At 36.4% G+C, this 21,842-nt stretch overlaps 1 protein-coding gene across 2 annotated transcripts; it reads left to right on the top strand.

Moving 5' to 3' along the window:
* The first annotated feature begins 221 nt into the window (after positions 1–221).
* On the top strand, positions 222–17,634 carry LOC145242275 (uncharacterized). 2 transcript variants are annotated; one of them, XM_080105290.1, is made up of 2 exons: positions 222–276; positions 12,081–17,634. In XM_080105290.1, exon 2 carries the CDS (start codon positions 16,239–16,241, stop codon positions 16,761–16,763), a length of 525 nt encoding a protein of 174 aa, XP_079961416.1. In that variant the 5' UTR covers positions 222–276; positions 12,081–16,238; the 3' UTR covers positions 16,764–17,634. The 2 variants fall into 2 exon arrangements, with proteins under 2 accessions (XP_079961416.1, XP_079961417.1); XM_080105291.1 differs by having other exon boundaries at positions 229–362.
* The last annotated feature ends 4,208 nt before the right edge of the window (positions 17,635–21,842 follow it).

Consider the following 21,842-nt stretch of genomic DNA (forward strand, 5'->3'; position numbering starts at 1 on the left):
AATATTCATTATTTTTCTTTTTGAAACTGTAGTGGAAAAAAGGTAAAATCGAAATTTTGACGAAACTGTTTTGACTGCCAATCTTCACATTTACTGCAATAGGCACAAAAAATAAATAAATAAAATGAAACAAAACAAAGCTAATGTATTTCGTATGGAAAACGACGTAAAACGTTACGATACAGTACACCGTATAGCCAATTTTTTTTTTTTTTGTTTCATCACGAAGGAGAGTTCAATGAACTCGACCGACGAACATTACAAGAGTTCCAGCAAGTAAGTATTCCTTAATTAAATGAACTGGCTTGGAACACAGTGAAGACACCGTGATAGTTACCAGTTTTCCTCCATCTGGAAAATATGTTAAGTAGATACTTTTTTTCATGATTTTTACGTACGTCGGACACGTCTTAAAGACATTTCTTTCTTCTCATACATAAAACAAACTTTGGGTTTGTATTACTATACACTAGGTACGGACAAAATGATTGCCGCTCTGCTCAAAATATATAAACATTTTTACACCTTCTTTTACTTAAAAATTCACCAAAAATCAGAAAATTAACCAATTTTAATGAAATTTTCAGTATTTATCAAATAATGATCGCGGAATATAATGAACTAATTATTTTTTTTTTTTATTTAAATCTTAGTGAAAATGTATTATTTTGTTGAAACAAAAAAAATACCTTTACTAAAATTCTGGTTTTCAGTAGTAAATAAAAAACGCAAGAATTTATTTTTGCTTTTTTTTTTAAATGTAAATGTAAATAAAGCATCGTAATTTGTAACAATAAAACAAAAATAAAATAATTTTTACAGGAACATTACGAAAAAAGCCCCTGAAGTCCGTATTAATGAATTCGATATAACTCGAAGAAAAATTAATTTCTCGAACTACCAATATTATAATTGAATTGTTTATTTAATATTTTCACATAAAAAATTATAATTGCAAAAATTATTTCTACTTTTTTTTTTACGCTTAGATTTTTAACGTAATCTTTATATGTAAGATTCTAATATTTCCATTGCACGCAAGAACGTATAATCATCAACGTAAAATAATGTTCATATAATCTTGGAAAATAAAGTAAAAACATAAATAAATTGAAAAACAGGAACATAGAAAAATAATTTAATAATAATAAAAAAAAAATAGCAAATGGTTATACGAACGTTCCATGTCGGTAAGTACGGATGTACAGAGTTGAAAAGAAAACCAGTATGTTTTGCCCACCCTCCTCCTCTCTTCAACTACCTGCCTGTTTGTGTTTATCAACTTTAAATTCCACGTAAACATTAATTTTAACGTAAGTCTGTATTTTTTCAGTGTGTAATTTTTTTCAATAATTATAAATTGTTTTCTTAAACAATTGTAATTCTGTATTAATAAATAATGGTGCTAACTTTTTTTTTTCAAAGAATAAATTGTCAGTAGTATAATTAATGAATTTAATTAACTTTTATGCATTTTTAAATAAAGGGAGAAAGGTCTACGACTCAAATAAATAAATAAATAAATAAGTCGCTGTGTATGCCGAAATACTGTTAAATAAAGACATAAATTATGTCTAATTTGTCCTTCCATACATATTTCAATTTTGCCGCCAGAGGATACGATAAACAATGTTCGTTCCTACCAGTGATACATTTTTGGATAATTATTACTTTTTTTTTTAGCAAAAGTTAAGCACATTTATTGTATTAATTCATTATCTTAAGACTTTTTTTTTTGTTTCATCACGAAGTTGAGTTCAGTGAACTTGACCGACGAATATTACAAGAAGAAATAATTCCAGAAAACTTATATTTTCCTTGCCAGAAAAATGTAAACGTTATTTTTGTCATAATGAATTTTTATATGAAATCTAGGGGTTTTTCAGATTTGAGATAAAATTATTCCATGTATTTTTTATTTCACACACTTTTTTTTTTTTTTGAGAAATTAACTTTAAACTATAATCTTTCAAATACAATAAAAAGTACTCGAAAATTTAAAAAATTATTATGATTAACTGGCGTTAAAAACCATGCCCCCCCTACCGAAGCAGCCATTAATTGCCTGTACCTACTATACACATAGATTCGAAAAAAAAATCGTTAAAAAACAAATATATAGCATATAAATTTTATAAAGACAAGTTACTTTTCTACCTAACTGCATCATTTTTTAGTATTTTTATTTAATGTAACATGTTTATTCAGCTCAAAAAACATACAGTGTTTACTGATGTATTGGAAAATTTAAAATGGCGCTGGACTCTCTGTTGAACACAGTAAGTTGGGAAAACTAGTTAAAAATAAAAAAAAAATATACAATATACTCTTAGAAACCCACTGAATATATGTCAGCCTATGTCACGGTAACATATATTGAGCAAATTTCTAATAGTATTTTGTATAGTTTTTTATTTTTAACTCATTTTTTCCAAATTTACTGTGTTCAACAGAGAGTCTAGCGCCATTTAAAATTTTTCAATACATCAGTAAGCTTTTCGAGTTGAATAAACATGTTATATTAAATAAAAACACTAAAAAAATTATCCAGTTAAGTAGAAAAGTAACTTATCTTGGCTTTGATAACATTTATTTGTTATATATTTGTTTTTTGACAACTTTTTCGAATCTATGTGTATAGTAAAACAAACCCCAAACTTTTTTAAAACTATAAAACACTTTATTGTATGAAAAGTAATTAATAACTCGGTTTTCATTAACAGTCACACTTCTTTGTTTACAAAGCCATTCGGCGGAAATTACGTAAAACAAATTTTATAGTACAGATGACCAATAAAGTAGCTTTTTTTTAAAGCAAATACAGTGTAATCCGGATATAAGAGACCCGAATATAAGAAAAACGGATATAAGAGAGATTATATCTGGTCCTAAATTGTGTGTGTGTGTGTGTTCGTCCCTCGAAATGACAAGGACCATCTGATCATCCTGTAAGATAAGGTGGAGGGAGTCATCATCAGTGAGTACGGATATGCCTGATAAGCCCCATCTTTGCTTAAAAAGTTCTATTGCAGTGGAAACGGAATCAGAGCAGATGTCGAGGGTCTCAAAACATTGTCCTTCTTGTCCTTTCTGCGCTTCTCTGCAATAACCTTTTGGTAATTTTCATATTTACAGGCACCATCATGAAAAGCGGCCCGCCACTTGGCTCTATCTAAAGCTGTCTGCCCCCATGATGACGGATCAACGTTGAAGACCTTCAGTGATGCCTTCAGAGTGTCTTCAAATCGTTTTCTTTGGCTGCCATGGAAGCGCTTGCCATGTTGGAGCTCAGCAAACTTGAGCTTCTTGGGTAGTCTGTAGTCTGGCATGCAATCTACATAACCAGCCCAGCGAAGCTGAACCTTCATCAGGATAGTGGGGATGCTTGAGGGTCTAGCACGAGTGAGGACTTCTGTGTCTGGTATCCTTTCCTGCCAGCCTATGACAAGCAGTTTCCTCAGTCTGGTGTTGTGGAAGTGCTTTAATTTTCTAGTGTGCTGTTGGTAGACAGTCCACGACTCGCATTCATAGAGTAAGGTGGTGAATATGACAGCTTTATAGACTTTGATCTTTTTCATGAAGGTGATGCCTCTTCTGTCCCATACATTTTTGTGGAGTCTGCCAAAGCAGCGCTTGCTTTAGCGAGTCTGGTGTTGATTTCATCGTCAATGACTACATTGCGGGAGAGCTAAGTAGGTGAACTTGTCAACTGCATTAAGTCTTTGTCCCCCAATTGAAATATTGGGTTCTGCATATGGTTTTCCCGGAGCAGGCTGATGCATCCCCACAGTCTTCTTGGTATTGATTGTGAGACCAAAATTTTCACAAACCTTTGAGAATATGTTTGCACTGTGTTGCATGACTGCCTCTGAGGTAGCAGTAAGGGCACAATCATCAGCAAATAGAAGATCATTTACAGTGTCTGATGCAACCCTAGATTTAGCTTGTAGCCTCCTGAGGTTGAAAATTGATCTGTCAAATCTGTACCTGATTCCAATGCCCACATCAGTGTCTCCAAAGGCATCCGTCAGCATCGCAGAGAACATGAGGCTGAACAGAGTGGGAGCCAAAACACACCCCTGTTTCACTCCATTTGTGAATTCAAAAGGGTCTGGCCATTATTCCATCATGAAACTGACTATGATGGCAATGAATTTTCTAGGACACCCATACTTTGCCATTATTCTCCAGAGACCTTCTCTGCTTACATTGTCAAAGGCTTTGGTCAGATCAACATAGGTGGAGTAAAGGTCTACAGTTTGTTCTTGGCACTTTTCTTGGAGCTGCCTGGCGGCAAACACCATATCTGTAGTACCACGATCCTTACAGCATCCACATTGGCTCTCTGGCAAGAGGTCTTTTTCCAGATGAACTATGAACCTGTTCCGCATTATTCTGGCCAGTACCTTGCCTGCAATGCATAGCAGGGATATTTCCTGGTGGTTGTTGCAGACCTGGTGGTTACCTTTATGCTTGTATAAATGTATGGTGGAGGCATCTTTGAAGTCTTGGGGAAGTACCTCCTTCTGCCAGATGATGTGGAAAAGCTGATGGAGTTTTTCAGTCAGGGTCTTGCCGCTCTCTTTATATATCTCAACTGGGATAGAATCTGAGCCAGGCGCTTTCCCAGTGGACAAGAGGTGGATTGCTTTCTCAGTCTATTCGGGGTTTGGGAATTCATCCAATTCCTTGTTTACGGTAATTCGGGGGAGGCAGTCGGTAGCCTCATCATTGATGGTAGAGGGATGGTTTAGTACACTTTTCTCAGAGTCACGTCTTTGTCAGTGAGGAGAGTGGATCCGTCTGCATTGAGGAGAGATGATGATTTGAATGGAGTTGGACCATAAATTTCCTTGAGACTATTATAGAAATTTTTCATGCCATTCCTATCTGCATAAATTTGAATTTCTTCTGCTTTCTTGCTTAGCCAAGAATCATGCATGTGTCTGAGCTTCAACTGAACGTTACTACGCAAACTCTTCCATATGTCCTTCTTTAGTTTGGAGGATGGATCCTCAATATGGGCTTTGTATGAAGAATGCTTCTCTAGCAACTGTGTAATCTCCAGGCAGTTCTTGTCAAACCAGTCCTTGTGTTTCCTGGAGACTGGCCCTAGACACTCCATGTCACTGTCTTGCGGATTGTCTTTCATACTGTTTCCACATCTCGGTTGTCTATTCCAGCAGGTTCAAGGCGCTCTGACAGAGTTTCAGTGAAAGATGTCTGGACAGTTTTTATTTTCAACTTGTTGATATTAAATTGTTTTTGAGCTCTCTTTCCTTGAGATCTTCTCTTTGGTTGGATATACAGATTGAGCTTAGCCACTATGAGACGGTGGTCTGTCTCGCACTCAGCTCCACACATGGCCCTAGTAATACGTACATCCTGCCTGTCCCGATTCCTTCCTTGATAATGACATAATCAATTAGATGCCAGTGCTTTGAGCGAGGATGCATCCACAATGTTCTTTTACGACTAGGGAGGTGAAACACTGTTTATTATCAGCAGGTCATGCGCAGAGCAGGTTTGAAGGAGAAGATCATTGCTATTACATTTTCCAATACCATGTTTTCCTATAACACCTTCCCAGGCAGTACTGTCACAGCCTACTCTTGCATTAAAATCACGAAATATGATGAGTTTGTCTGGATTTGGTGTTGCACCTATGATGTTATTCAGGTCTTCGTAGAACTTGTCCTTGATGTCATCAGGGTTTGTCATCATAGGAGCGTATGCACTGACAAGAGTAGCAAACTTCTTTCCATTTGATAGAGGGAGTCTCAGTGTCATTAGATCGTCATTCACTACCTTTGGAGGTCCAGCCAGTTTACTCACGAGCGCATTTTTCACTACAAAGCCAACTCCTGCCTCATGCCTCTCCTCAGGTCCTCTGCCACTCCAAAAGAAGGTGTAGCCCTGATCGCTTTCATTAATTTCACTTTCACCTGCCAGTCTTGTTTCACTTAGAGCAGCAATGTCAATATTATACCTGGTGCGTTCGCCTGCAATGACTGCAGTGCATCTTTGTGGTCTGTCTGGGTTATTTTTATCCAAGAGTGTACAAAAATTCCATGTCGCAATCTTGATAGGTATTTTTTTTTCTTTATTTCAACCGCATATTAGGGTTCCCACTGACCGTGGTAAGCCAGCCAGGATATAGTGGAGTGGGCAATGTTTGGGGTACCTTTTCTAGTCCATTCCTCATACCACGGGGGTGAGCAGTGCTGTCCTAAAGAGGGCTGCTCAGACACTCAGACGGCTGCCAAACTCTATTTCCACTCCCGTTAGTGGAGAGCGACCCTATACCCTGAGACGCCTGTGTTCAGGTTTACGGCTACGAATTCCAGTGTGCCCAGACCTATCGCTTTGTCGCTCACCAAAAGCCACAGGACTTGAAGGAAGTGAGGGGTGGATGATAGATGACATGCACTGGGAGTTTATTTAAAGTGAAGTTGGTTTGCGCAGGGTCAGCCTCACCCTCTTATCCCAAACCAGCCTGGATACAGGGGTTGTTTTAACTCATACAGCGCCTAGCATTTCCAAAATGATCACTCATCTGGTATAATATTTTTGCATATTCTTATAGTAAATCATCCTAAATCTTATTTAAACGGGGGGGGGGGTATTTAAATGTTTTATTGATCAAAACAAAATGGCAGTGAATTGTGTGGTTTTGGAAAATTTTACATTCTATTAAAAATTTAAAATTCTATTAAAAATTTAAAATTCTATTAAAAATTTAAAATTCTATTAAAAATTTAAAATTCTATTAAAAATTTAAAATTCTATTAAAAATTTAAAATTTTAAATTCTATTAAAAATTTAAAATTCTATTAAAAATTTAAAGTTCTATAAAAAAGTTTTATATTATTCTGCTTTTCATATAATAAAATTCAGGCTTTTATCTTTTTGAAAACAAAGTTGCTCAAGAATAATGGATTTTAATAGATTTTAATTTGTTTTAAAAACAACTACCTGTTTATTTTCCATTGTTTTTGCCGTGCCCAACTCAAATAATTATAAACTGATAGAATTTTGGTGTGTTTAAGAATAAGCAAGCAGTTTTTATTTGTGGTTCTCCTGACTAACTCCTACTGCTCATAAAAAAGAAAGCAAAGAAAATAATACAAAATTTTAATATGTACCTACCTATTAAGTAAAAAAAAACCCAAAGAAAACGGCAGTCTACCAACAATATAATGCAAATTCATCTAGAATTCTTTTCAAAAAATTGTATAGAAGGAGATGGAATCGGGGAAGAAAAAAGAAGGAAAGAAAAACTTAATTTTGTAGATAGTTTTTTTTATATGTGTGTGGTAATAATTTGCATATGAGGGGGATATTCACTATCAGAAAAATAACTTGGAGAGAACAGACAGTCTAGTTTTAGAACAGTCGAGGGAGAGCAGAGATTGTGAAACTAAGTGTCATGAATTAAGGTTTATGTTAAGAGGAGTTGGTGAGAAGGGATTCTGACGTTTTTTGTTTGTTTGACAGACGTCTTTTCATTTTTGGATGTTGCTTCATTCGCGTGTGAGTTTACAGTCAGTTCGGATCGAAAAATATGCAAAAGACTGCTGCTTAGGTGGATAAACAAACGTTTCGTTAAAATTTGCGTGACTGAAATAGAAATTAATTCCCTAAAATATCGTGAAGGCACAAACTTATAGACAATCTTTCAAAAATAAAATAAAATTTTATTGATAGGATCTGTCGGCAGTAAGTTTTGCTGCTATTAAGACCAATGGATAAGAGACATAATTCAAATAAGGGAAAATTTAAAAAATCCACTCCTCTCTCCATGTTAAGAACAGTTTTCCAAATTTGCATGGTGTTGAATTTTTTTATAAATTTTGGCGTAAAATTCATTCACCCTAACAGGTAAGTACATGGAGTTTTTGTGCCATTTTTTTGTTTCAGATATAGGGTTTAATCTGTATAAGCACCTTTTTATTTATTTTTTTATTTTATTTTACAAATTTTACTTTTTACATAATAAGTAACATGTGTTGCTATGTTATCTAAACTAGGCCAGCACAAAATACTGACAATTTTAACATTTTTTGGGGTGATTTTTGAACCACATCTTTTCATGACTTATCAAATATGGTGGTCGTTTTGTGCCATCATAAACCACATGGCATTAACCATAACACTGTCAGTTTAAAATGCCTTTTAACAACTCTTTTAGTATAGGAACTAGCAATTGAAGCAGGAATACTCTTTAAAGTTTTAATTCCAGAATTTATGAGAGATGACATTTCTACACCAGCTCCATAAAATGCATAAAAGTATAGTGCAAACTTGTCAGACACAGCGTATCTTGGGAAAATATCAATAATAACACACAGAAGATGTGCCAATCATGCATATTCTTGTAACAGACGCTGAGTTAGCAGCAGCCATATGCAAATGGCCTAGCTGACTGTGTGATGTGATGTCAGAGCAAAGATAAAAATGGACATGGATATTTGAGGCATGTTTAAAACATGAGAAAGCAGAAAAGGATGTGTCTGAGCTGAAAAAGTGGGAAAGGACGTGTTTTAAACATGAGTGTTTGAAGAAGTGGGATTCAAGATGTGTGGGTGGCATCATGGAGAGGCAAAAAGTCACACTCGTCTGAAAAAGTTAAAGTAGCTTCGAAAAAAAATGCGTTGTTGGAAATATCTGATATAAAGCCTTTGTTAAAAAAAGAAAAGTTTTTTTCTTTTTTTGGGCCCCGATTCATCAGAGAGGGACCTATGTTTTCAGTGGCATCTGTGCGCCCGTTAGTCCGGACTAGTGCCAGATAACCGTCCATTAGTTTTTCCTAAAATTTTGCCACAAATTGTATTTCATTAAATAGATGTGCACAGTAAAAAATATTTTTTTTACAAAACTTAACGTTGCGCCCCCAGGGGCTCAAAAGAGGTCAAAAATGCCGTAAAATGGCTAAAAATGACACATTTTGCCCCATAACTTTTGATCCATTCATTAGATTTTTTTTTTTTAAATTTGGCCAAAATGTGGAGCCCGTTGTTCTTAATATAAATCCAGTATGGGTGTCCCTGGCAAAATTCTGGTTCATGACCCCAGGAACTTTCAGTGCTAAAAATGCCTCTTTTTGTGGCTCTTTTTTCATATTTCTCAACTACAACTTGGTATGTCTGACTATGTGGTCGTTTTTCACGGTGATCAACTCAAATATATATGTCTTAAGACCTGAAACTGCACTGTTATCCACTTACACTGGGATTTGGCTCTCCAGGGGCTCAAAAGAGGTATAAAATGCCCCAAAATAGCCAAAAATACACTTTTTGCCCCATAGTGTTTGATCTATCCATTAGATTTTCCTGAAACTTGGCCAATATGTGGAAGCTATTGTTCTTAATATAAATTCAGTATGGGTGACCGTGATAAAATTCTGGTTTGCATCCCTCTGGGACTTTTAGGGCTAAAAAATGCCTTTTAAGAGTTCTTTTTTCATATTACTGAAGAACTTGATATGTATACCTATATAGTAGTTTCCATGGTGCCGAATTCAAATATACATGTCTTAAGGCGTGAAACTGCATCGCTTGTCCGTTTTCACTGAGATTTGGCATTCCCAGGAGTTCAAAAGGGATAATAAATGCGCCAAAATTGGAAAATAATGACATTTTTTACCCCATAATTTTGCTCCATCCACTTGATTTTTCTTAAACTTGGCGAACATGTGAAGGCAACATTGGCCCTTCACACTTCTCACATTCATCATTTCTTCACTATTTTTTGTGGCATCATCTCATATGCAACAGAAGAAGGGGAGCACACATGCGTGGTTTGTCTTTTTTTCCTTGTGATGGAGTGTACAACATGTTGGGTCCATTAAAATGTAACAGCACTGTCAAAAAAGGTGTGCAACATTACATTCTGTCAGCAACACCAAGATGAAAACAGACATGAACCACTTGAAATACACAACCTTTCATCATGCCCATCAAAATACATTGCATCAAACGTATTGAGATCAATGGACAGCAATACCTCTTGACTGTTGACTGATACTCAATATAACCAGCTGTTGACGAAGTGCCCATACCAGTAACCAAACTAAATAAAAAAAACTACACTGTTATTAAACATCTTGATGAGATTATAACAAAAGCCCACAATACATAGAGTAAGCTTCCCAAAGCTTTACAACATCATGGGGAATTAAGCATATCACTAGCTCATTCCACTATACTAGAAGCAATGACTTCATCGAAAGACATTTGACACACATTAAGTTCACAAGCATTAGTCAAAAAAATCTTATGCATACCTAAGATGACATTGCAAATAAACAGAACAGATTTATTTTAAAGTGACCTGACACCTTTTTTCAGTTGCACCATTCCATATTTAAACTGTTTTAAAACGAACACTCATTGCTCCTGACCACTACATTAACATCCACACATTATCTCGTACCTATCTCATATTTTGTATTTGCTCTCTCTCTCTCTCTCTCTCTCTCTCTCTCCCTATATATATATATGAGCATATAAGGGAGCAGCTATGCATAAGTCTTCCTTGCCAGTACATATCCTCTCCATCATCAAGACTCCTACAGTGCCTCCATGTTGGCCACACACAGTAACTGGGTGCCTTGTGGCCACAGGCTAAACTTGTAGGAGATCTCGGAGTAGGAGGGGACCCCAGAGGTAGTGCGTTATGGCCCACCAATGTGTGGACATGCCCTGGCACACTACCAACCCCTACCCCCCTGTCTTGTGGGTGCCCTTGGTTGGGCGAAGACTAGGGGAACCAACCCCAAAATTAAACACCACTGCCTTGTGGGCCTTATCACAGCAAAAGGCTAAGAGATGGGAACTCTGACTTCAAATCCTGCTGCTGCCTTGCAGGTTTCCTTTAAAAAGCTATGGAATCTCATCCAGAAAGAAAAAGCATAGTAGCGGACACAATAGGCAAACTGTTTACCTCACTGAGATTACTTTTGGCCAGAAGCTGCGGCCTCCTCCGCTGCCAGTCATCGCGGTTTCACTCCACTGGACATAAGCATTGGAGGTTCAGAGAGTGCCTATCTGATGCGCAACAGATACTGCACCTAAACTGCGCACGCAAGTTTGGAGCTAAGGTGGAAAGTCCTGTGGTGATGGAGTGAGGCTATGCCAACACTGAGGGATAAAGCACTGAGGCCCCAACTAGTTATCGTGAAGACTGGCGGACTGCATGATGATGATGATATATATTCCAGGTTAAAGATAATCAGGAGATAAAACCCATGAATTAAAACGAGGTTATTAAAAGTGCTTAATAAAAAAGAGTCAAATATATTATTTTTATTTATATATGTATGTATGTAATACTTGTCTATATAAATAAAAATAATATGTAAGTTTATCAAAAACTATATTTTTAATTCATATGTCCTCTATAATAGTGTTCAAATTCCAAACTCAATTAAATGAATGTTTCTGGCCTCAAAGCATATACACTAGTTACATCCCAATCCATCTGTATTGGTTAAATTTAAGATAACGGTTTGATAACTTTTCAATGTGTTTTTAAGGGGTGGGGGGGATTCTCAGAATATCATTTTTAAAGTGAGTTGCATTTCTTCACATCTTTTTTAATCATCTTTCTTTCTTTATATTTTGGAACACTGTGTCTGTTTTTATTAATCTTTGATAGTCTCTGAAGAGCAGCCCAATAAAACTAAAGACAATTTTGTGAAATGTGTGTTACATGGTAAAGAAGATATAGGCATTTTTCAAAATAAAAAATTAAAAACAATTATAATCGTGGACCGAGTCTTACAGTTGTGCATTGGAATTATCCAACCTGTGTGTGTGTGTGCGCGTGTGTGTGCATATATATATATATATATATATATATATATATATTATATGTGTATATATAGTCTCTGTAATTAAACATGTATTTCTTGACAAATTCCTTACTTAGACAAAATATATTGCATCAAATCTATCACTTTTTCAGTCTCTTTAGTAGCCATAAGTTTATATTTTACTTCCCTGTTATTCATATCAAATATTAAACCTCTATATTTTATACATATTAATTATTAAATGAAATCTATTATTCATTTACAGGTAATAGCAAGAATTGATTAAAATAAAACGTGAAAGTGGCCTCTGCACATATGGAATAGCATATTCAACTGAAACGAGCAGGTTAATATTTCCACTGTCATTAATAGATCAATGCTAAACAACCAAACTTGACATTTAGAAATAATGAAATCAACTACTGAAATACAACCTGGAGATAACGTTTCCCTTGGAATTTACTGAAATTTTTTATTTAAAGAATTTTTTGTAAAGTGTGCTGCTAATCATTCACAACATAATCTTTTTCCAAGACAATTAAAAAATCAAGCTGTCCATAAAGCTTATTACATTGAATTAAAAAAAAAAAAACACATTTTAAATAGAAAAAAGAAGCACAACCTTGTGGCACAACATTTATGATAAAATCCAATGTGACAGAAGACATGGAAAAACAAACTAGAGAGAAACTTCACAATTGTGAAGTGTGTGGTTCATCATTTGTAGCGAAATCTCATTTAGAGATACATATACGAATACACACTGGAGAAAAACCTTATGCCTGTGAATTGTGTACTTCATCCTTTAAAACGAAACCTAATTTAAAGAGACACGTGCAAACCCACAGTGGAGAGAGGCCATATAGTTGTGAAGTGTGTGGCTTATCATTTACAACAAAACCGAATTTAAAAGCACATGTGCAAACGCATAGTAAAGAGAAACCTTACATTTGCGTAATATGTAGCGCAGCTTTTAGAGAGAAATCTTACATAAGAGTTCATATGCAAAGACACACAGGAGAGAAGCCACATTCTTGTGAAGTGTGTGACTCAGCATTTACAACTAAGTCTGACTTAAGGCGACACTTACAAATCCACACTGGAGAGAAACCGCATTCTTGTGAAGTCTGTCGTTCAGCATTTACAGCAAAATCTGATCTAAAAAAACACATGCAGATTCACAGTGGACACAAACCTTTTCCTTGTGATTTGTGCAGCTCATCATTTAGAACAAGATCTGTTTTAAAGAGACACATACTGAGCCACAGTGGTGAGAAACCGTATTCTTGTGAAATATGTGATGCATCTTTTACAAGAAAAAATAATTTAAACTCACATATGTTAATCCACACTGATCACCGATAACATCAAATGGAAAAGTGACAGCATTTTATGACAAAGACATTCAGGCAAGCAGATATATATATATAAAAGACAAAGTCAGCAAACCAGACATTGTAATATGAAACAAGCCTGAAAGAATTGCACTCATTAATGTCACCGTTCCAAAGACTATCTCGAAAGTCATCTGATACCTTCTCCCAGATTCTTTGCAGTAATTCATGAAAGACTTTAAATAAGTTTGGACTTGCTGCCTTCTATAGATTTTAGCAGGTATTCTATCCTTTCCAGCTGCTTTGCCTGAGTTTGAGTGATTTCTTTATCGATTTCTGCCATTCCTCAGGAAGTGTATCCTGAATTGATTGCTGAGGAATCTGATTGAGTACCTCCGTGTTGACTGAAGATGGCCAGTTGAGCAGATTTTTAAAGTGTTTTTGCCAGCGTTTTCTCAATCCTTCTTGATCTTTGATCAGAGATGAGCCATCCGAAGAGCTGAATGTGTAAAAATAACAAAATATCAAGACCTAAAACATAATTTAAAAACGACATGGTCTCTGGAAGAAATACACATTATACCTGCTGTGATAGGAAAAAAAGCCTAATAAAAATCTTTAATAAATACTTAGAAAGAATCCCTGGAGGCCCAAGCTGTGACGAAATACAGTTGGCAACCATAAAGGCAGCAACGTCTATCCTTAAAAGAGCCCTCAGATATAAATCTAAATATTAATGAAGTCATGTGTTGGCTCAAGAAAGAAAGCCTTGATCTTTTAAAACTGACTGAAGTAATTTGTTTTGAAAGCAGAGGCTTGTTAAGACAGTATCACTTGTTTGACACAGCAGAGGCTTGTTAAGAACAAGAGACAAGGTGCTATTCTGGAAGTCCTTTAAATAAATCTCTGTTGTCTCAATTGAAAGAAGAGTGAGTCAAATTCTTTCGTTGTCTTTGTTTCTTTGTTATGTTGTCTATATGATGACACTTGTGTAACGTTACACAGCATCATTCCTTAAAAATAGTAATGCTACACATTTGAACAAGATTAGGTTTTATATTTCAAAAATTCATTATTAATTCATACTATTAATATTACTTGGCTAAATAGCTAAGATCATAGCTTAAAAATTCATTCTATGTGACAGTCTTTTAGATGTTGACGATTCAATCCTTACTATAGGCTATAATAACTAAACATTACAGAAAATTAACACTTCCATACGATAATGACTGATGCAATGAGAATAATCTACCCTTATGAATTAAATAAAATGTACAAATTTCTGAGCTTGAATATTAGTTTTCCAAGTTTTCCAGATGGTTTGTATTTTTCATTAGTTGTTAATTTTAAAAGTGTGTTCTGATAATGTAACATTTTAGTGTTAAACGAAACATTCACATCTGGTCGTTTACATCAAACACATTTGCACATCTATATTCTTGCTCACAACCAAATTGAATAATAAAAGTCCTGTTATATGCATGGTTGCACAAGGTGTTGATATGTGCTGATCTTTCTTTTATAGTTGCTTCTTTCGTCCTTCATGACTGACTGTGATTCTCTTGTAGTTGGTGACCTTCTGTGCAACTTAAGATGAATCTACTCATGCATAGAAACACAATAAAGGCATACTGAGTTTTCAGAAAGGTTTTATTAGAGAGTGAAAGGTTATTCATGGAAAGACAAACCAATATGACTAACTAATTACTTCACTTGTTTTGCTTAGTCATAAGGATGAAATTGAGAGATGCAGACAGGCAGAAGTTCGAGACAACATTCGCGTTGATTACCTCTACATTGTCGGCCACATCTTGTTTGAATCGTTTTTAATGAAGAACTGCCTTTCAAAAATCCTTTTGTTTATCTCCTCAAAGAAGTGAATGTAATCACTCCTATATTTCAGCATCTGCATTTCGAGTATGTTTTGTCTCAGGAGCTAAGCTTAGACTGCCACTTCAATCATGTCACCTGCAGCTGGGTATATTTCTATTTGCTGCCAGGTTATCCTGACATATACTAATCTGACGCTCACCAAAAATCCATACTAGTTTACTTAATCTACTTACAGACGCAGAGTTTCAATATATAACAATAACACTTGATTTGATTAAAGGGATGTTGCAGAAAAAACACTTGAAAACTGAGTTGAGCTTTCAAGTCAGCCAATTTTAGTCTGAATCAAATGATATATTAGTCATATTTTTTTTTATCTTACGCAACTCCGGGGTTACATCTGATTCGAATTATATTACATCATTTTATAAGAGAATGAATTCAGAACAGAGCTGTGGTGGGTCATAAGGTAGAAAACATCTCCCTTTCTTCCAAACTTTTGACCAATCTTAGTATAATTGTAGATAGCTTAATTTTCTCAGCATCCAAAAATCGATTTAAAAGGTTAATTTACCATCAATCGGAACTCCCTCACTTGTTGTATGTAGAAAAGCATCAGCCTAGTTAAAAAAAAAAACAAAAACAAACCTAGGTAATAGAGTACAATAAGCCTAAAGTTCTGCCAGCTGACAGTCAGTAAATATGGACGCTAACGATTGTCTGAGAATGATCTGATGAGTTAACAATACATGGCTTTCGTTCTTTCTTTTATGTTTTTACAAGAAAGAAGTTTTGTTAAAATCGTCAGAGATTTCAGATAATGTAGCAAAAGAAATAGAGGAATGTTGTTCACTATTTCATCAATGTGGTTAGAAGCAAGAAAGAGAAGTCTTACCGTGGGTGCTCAGCGAGTGAGTACAGGCAATGAAATAGCGGCAATCTTTGATGAGGTGTTTTTGGAGCGAGGCCCCGTGGAAGAGTTGTTAACCGACATTCTGGTGAATCTGTGGATGTCTATGCGAATGAGATAAGGAGATTGGTTGAGTTGTCGGGCATCAGAGGACATGCCACGAGTCACGTAGTCAAGATGACTTTTGTTACCGGGTTCCCGGAAGAAATATCGAAAAGGTTGCAGCAGGTACCGGGGGTGGAGACGCTGGATGTGAGTGAGCTGCTTAGAACTGCGAAAATTTTAGTGAGCACCCAGCCCACAGAGCCTGCAGGAAGTTCTTGCAACGGACAGTGTGTTACAAATGCAATCGAAGAGGCCATTTAGCGGTAAAATGCACAAGTTCGGGAAACTGGCGAGGGGAGGCCGACGCGCCAGCGGCCGCCCCGATTCGAGAATAGAGGCGCACCCGCAGCAGATGCCCAAACAGAAGATTGCGGTGGAAGGACGGGAAATTATGGCCCTGATTGACACTGGCTGCACCACTACCATGGTGCACACTACCCTGGTCGGAAGATGGAAAGGGAAGGGAGAAGTAGTGGCATTCGATGGGTCGCGAGTGAAGTGTCGAGGGAAGAAGACCGTCACTATTGATATTGCTGAACGTCGGATGAGGGTCCATGCAATTGTCACTGATCGCCTGGTGCCTGGTGTCCAAGCCATCATTGGAATGGATGTTATATGCCGCCTTGGAGGTGTTACCATCACATGTGACAATGTGAGGTTCGGACTAGCTGAGTGCGTGAAGATGGACGAAATAAAAATGCTGGCCGCCATGTTTGTTCTTCCTTTTCTTCGCCTGTATTCACTCGCTGAGCACTCACGGTAAGACTTCTCTTTCTTGCTTCTAACCACAATCAAGCATTTCATTTTTCACCTGCAATAATTCTGTTGTGATTTGTCCACCCTACAGATAATAATGAACTCTTTTACTTATGATAAAGACTGGGAGAAAATATCTCCCAACTATAGTCTTGCACTTGTAACAGTTGGACTGGCATATACTCACACTCTTCATTGTTTGTATTTGCTTTTCTGTTCAATGTATTTTGTTTCCACTAATTATTGAGTTGTGTCTTTCTTCCGAACTCTAACTGAACATCAGAAGATTCCTTGCCGGCAAAATCAATATAATTCTCTTCAAAGAAGTAATGAGTAATGCATAATGTAATCGATTACTTGGCAATTTAAACAACGGCAGCAAACCACAAATTCTTGAAGATCTTAAACACAACGTTGGCTCAAGACAATGATTAGATGCTGCTCGAAAAAAGGGAATGTCATGCTTGAGGTCTAGTATGTTGTGCCTCCATTCCAGGGTGATAAGATTTGATTCTTGAGAAATATTATTTATGCAGAATGGCATGATAGTACCACAATGATACCTCCGGAGGTGACGATGATCAAGTAGTTAACAACATGAACATACGACCTGAGTGTTCAACGTTCAAATCAAGTGGTTCAACAAAATCATTTTCACGTAGGATGCTAGAAACTTGCACATTGTCCCTCCCGTAAATAAATGATGTCTTTCCAGAAAGAATTCTGACTAGAAAAATATCAGGGAAACCAATGCCAACAATAGAATATTCGGATTCATGTCATATGATAATGAATAGTGCCTCAAACCAAGACTCCACTCTATCTTTCATTCGTTCTTGTTCGGTGGACATCTACTACGCACAAGCCCAGCCATAAGACCCCCCACCCCCACCATCTGCTCACTGTATCAAAAGCCTTAGTAAGGCCAATGAAAGCAGTGTATAAAGGCATATTTTGTTCTATACACTTCTTTTGAAGTTGTCTCCTGGCAAAAATCATATCGGCGGTGCTTATTGAAGGTCTAAAACAATACTTTGCTTTTGGAAAGTTCTTTTCAGAAACAGTAACGAGTCAAATGAGAATGACTTTGGCGAATATTTTCCTCAGGGTGGAAAGAAGTGATATATCTCTGTAATTTCCGCAATCACTTTTGCTACTCTTGTTCTTTTAAAGGAAGATGATCAAGGCATCTCGAAAGTCGTCTGATATTTTTTACTCCTCCTAAATTCTTTACAGTAATTTATGAAACACTTTAAATGTGTTTGGGCCTGATGCCTTATATAGATTTTAGCAAGTATTGCGTCCTTTCCAGCCGTTTTGTCCGAGTTTATTTGAATGATTACTTTATTGATTTCTGCCATTGCTCAGGAAGTGTATCCTGCATTGGTTGCTGAGGAATCTGATTGAGAACCTCCGTGTTGACTGAAGATGGCCGGTTGAGCAGATTTTTAAAATGTTCTTGCCAGCATTTACTCGATCCTTCTTGATCTTTGATTAGAGATGAACCACCCAAAGATAGTAAGGGAAAACATCCTGGGATTGAATGTCTTTAGTGAATCAAAATCTTTTTTCATTGTGTGTGTCAGCATAACTGTTGAACTTTAGATGCTTTTTCCTTCCACCAGTTGTTTTGCATTTTATGTAGATCCCATTACATTTTGGCTTGTAAAGTTTTGAAAATTATGCACTTCGATTGAGAGGAATGATCCTTCTGCCATTCAATATGACCTTATTCTTTGCTTTGAGGACTTCCTTAATTTGTTCATCATTCTGATCGAACCAGTCTCCATGAATTCTCGTCTTTGTCCCAAGAACCTCCTTAGCAGTTTCAGAAATGGCCTCCTTGAATAAGTACCATTTTGCAATACCATGATTTGACAAACAACCATCTTGAAGTTTGTTGTCGAGCTGCTGTTGAAATTTTCGAAGGTAGGCTGGATTTTTTAGTAGAGCAATGTTTAATGAAGTTCCAGCAAGCTTGGGCTTGTTTCTGTGAGATGATGATATATGCAGCATCCTTATGATTCTGACAAGTTTGTGGTCTGTCGAGCATTCAGCACCTCTCATGTGTGTCACCCGTACATCACTGATGTTGCATTGATGTTGTTACAAGATGAGATCTTGCCCTGATGCGAGAAGCGGAAGCTTTTGTCATCTCGAGTGTGGAGAAAAGGGGATTTTGAACATCTGCGGGATAGTCCGGGCGGAACTTCCGGAAAAGAAAGGGGGAAGAGAAATAATAAGAGGAACACGTGGCCGACCGGAAAATCGCAGTCGCTACAGGATCTTCTATTCCAAAGTGAAGGGTATTTTATTGTGTGCTTTTGTGTTTATTCGATAGTTGCTGTATCACACGTCATCTCCACAATGTCACAATCAGACAAGCCACACCTATACCCCGCGTCACAGAACAACCATGTCTTAACAGACAAGCCATGTCTAAACCTTGCTCTCACCTCTAGACGACCCTTACACCTTAACAAGACTTTATTGTGGCTATTATAGATGCCGGGAAAGGATTCAAACAATACATTATTTGATTTGTGGTAAATAAATATATGTTCAACTTACTCAGTTATCGTATTCTTGTTTTTGCAACCATATGCATTTCTCGCCCACAATACATAGAATATAACAATGTACAATGATGAAATTCATTATGTGCCAGTGTTTAGACATTGGGTGCATTCATGTGATTCTATATTTCTCAGCCATCGTAAAGTAGGTGTTAGTAAAACAGAGGCTGTGCTCTGCACATTTGCCGAGAAATAGTAATCCATTGTCATTAACCTTGTCAACTCCTTGCCTTCTGAGAACTCCTTCCCAGTTTTTGTAGTCACTTTTCATTCTTGCATTGAAATCATCAAGTATTATCAGTTTTTTGAGAGATTACTAATGTGCATGCGTGTAAAACAAAATGACATTTTTCACTTCCTTGAGTAATTTCATGTTAAGAAGGGCTTTTGGAATAAACACCCCAAACTCCCCATACTAGGAATAGCTTTCGGAATAAACACCTCATTTGAAGGGGTGGGAGGTGAAAAAATATTTGCCCCAAATTTAACTGTGATATTCGCTGTTAGTATACCTACCCGCAAATATTATATAAAAAATGGGGGGGGCAGTGTCAATAACACTAAAGTGGATTTATTTATCGCATGTGTGTACAAACATGGAAGCCAGTGAATTACAGTGCATAATACAGGCTTTATATCTTGAAAACTACTTGTCTGCAAAATTTAAATGAGTTTTTTTTTTAATATGTAATTATATTGAATTAATTTGGAAAAAAGTCCCGTATATATTGTTACCATATATATAATAGTTTGATTGAAGAAATTCCCCTCTGGATCAAAGTACCGTAGATTTGCAACAACAGATGCCACATACAAATTCAATACATCTACCCTGACAGTCATTATCTTAAGTAGCTTATGACTACAATTTCTGCCACATTCACTCGTGATAATAAAATGCTACTGTCGTAATATTAAAACTCTCGTATTTTGTGTTTACGGTGTTGTCTAATTATCTCCCCTTGCTGTATATTCTCCAGTATTTTCAATATACTATTATTTACTTGGCCTTCGGGACAAGATCAAAGTGTAGTATCTGTTCTTCAGATGCTGCAGTGCAGAGTGCACTTCTATTTCTTGTTCTCTTTCGGTGGAGGAGAAATCCTTCACGACTGAGACAATTTTTTTTATTTTTGTATCTTTTCTCCACGTTAAAAAACGACCCTGGTGTCTAACTCTGTCCCGTGGGGAGGCATAGTAAATAGGTACTCTCCAGTATTTTCTATTAGTTCATTAAAATCTTTATTCTAGGTAAACGTGTCTTTTGTTCTCACTTTGCAACAATTTAATGAACTAATCCCCCCCAAAAGTATGGACAAATTTTTAACTCCTAATTGTCTGGATATCTCTCCTAGCTTGAACGCCGCAAACAAAACATTTAATCATTGGCTTCGAACTATATCGTCTCTCATACGAAGAACTACCGAGAACACAACTAATCTTGATAGGTTAGACATTTTGATAAATCATGTTTCTCCTGATGTATACGAATACATCGCAGAACATACGACGTATGCCTCTTCTCTGAATCGTCTTAGTGATTTATATATAAAACCTACTAACAAAATTTTCGCTAGACATCTCATTTCAATTTGAAAGCAAAAAGACAATGAAAACATCGACGAATATGTAGAATTGCTACTGTTGTTAGCTAAAGATTGCGACTTTCAAGCAGTTAATGCAATTGAAAACAGAGACACTTGCATCAGAGATGCCTTCATTACTGGTTTACTTTCCAACTCTATTCGGCAGAGATTGCTTGAGAATAGAACACTTGATTTAAATATGGCCATCGACCAAGCTAGAGTTATTTATTTAGCACAGAAATATTCTGAATCTTACACTAATTCTTATGACGCGGTGGCTGCTGTTAATGATGAACAAAACTATCATGATAAATCTGAGGATGAATTTTGTGATACTTCTGCTTTCATAAAAACTAAATACTTGCTTTTTTTGCGGGTATTCCAGACACGATCGGAAATTTTGTCCAGCGAGGTCCGCCATTTGTAAAAAAATGTCATGTTAAAGGTCATTTCACAAGGACGTGTCAAAATTCTCAGAAATCTACATCTGCCTCCATTCAATCTCAAGCCACGTCAGCATCTACACAATCACACAAACTAATGTCCATATTGTCTGATCTACCAACAAAGAAAAACAATTTTTTTGAAAATACATCTGCTTCTTCTTCGGGTAGTTTAAAACCAACTTCTGTATACATTCTAGTCAGGAAAACTGAGGCAACAGCTATGATAGACACTGGGAGCTCTGGAGCCTTCATCTTGAAAGACTTTGTTAAGAAAAATAAGGGTACTTATGGCCTCCTTGTCACTTAATGCTCCGGTGATAGAACAGTGTACCATCAACATCAATTTACAAGGTGAGTGGTGTAACACCCCCTGATCTTTGAAAACTTGGCTCGTGTCATCTTCGTACTTCTGGAGGCCATCACATTGAATGTGGTATGCTGAAAACGAATAACATAACTCACGCAGGCAAGAAAGACA

The sequence above is a fragment of the Euprymna scolopes genome, chromosome 21 (genome assembly GCF_053919585.1).
Source record: "Euprymna scolopes isolate OS-2025 chromosome 21, ASM5391958v1, whole genome shotgun sequence".
In the NCBI taxonomy this organism is placed as follows: domain Eukaryota; kingdom Metazoa; phylum Mollusca; class Cephalopoda; order Sepiida; family Sepiolidae; genus Euprymna; species Euprymna scolopes.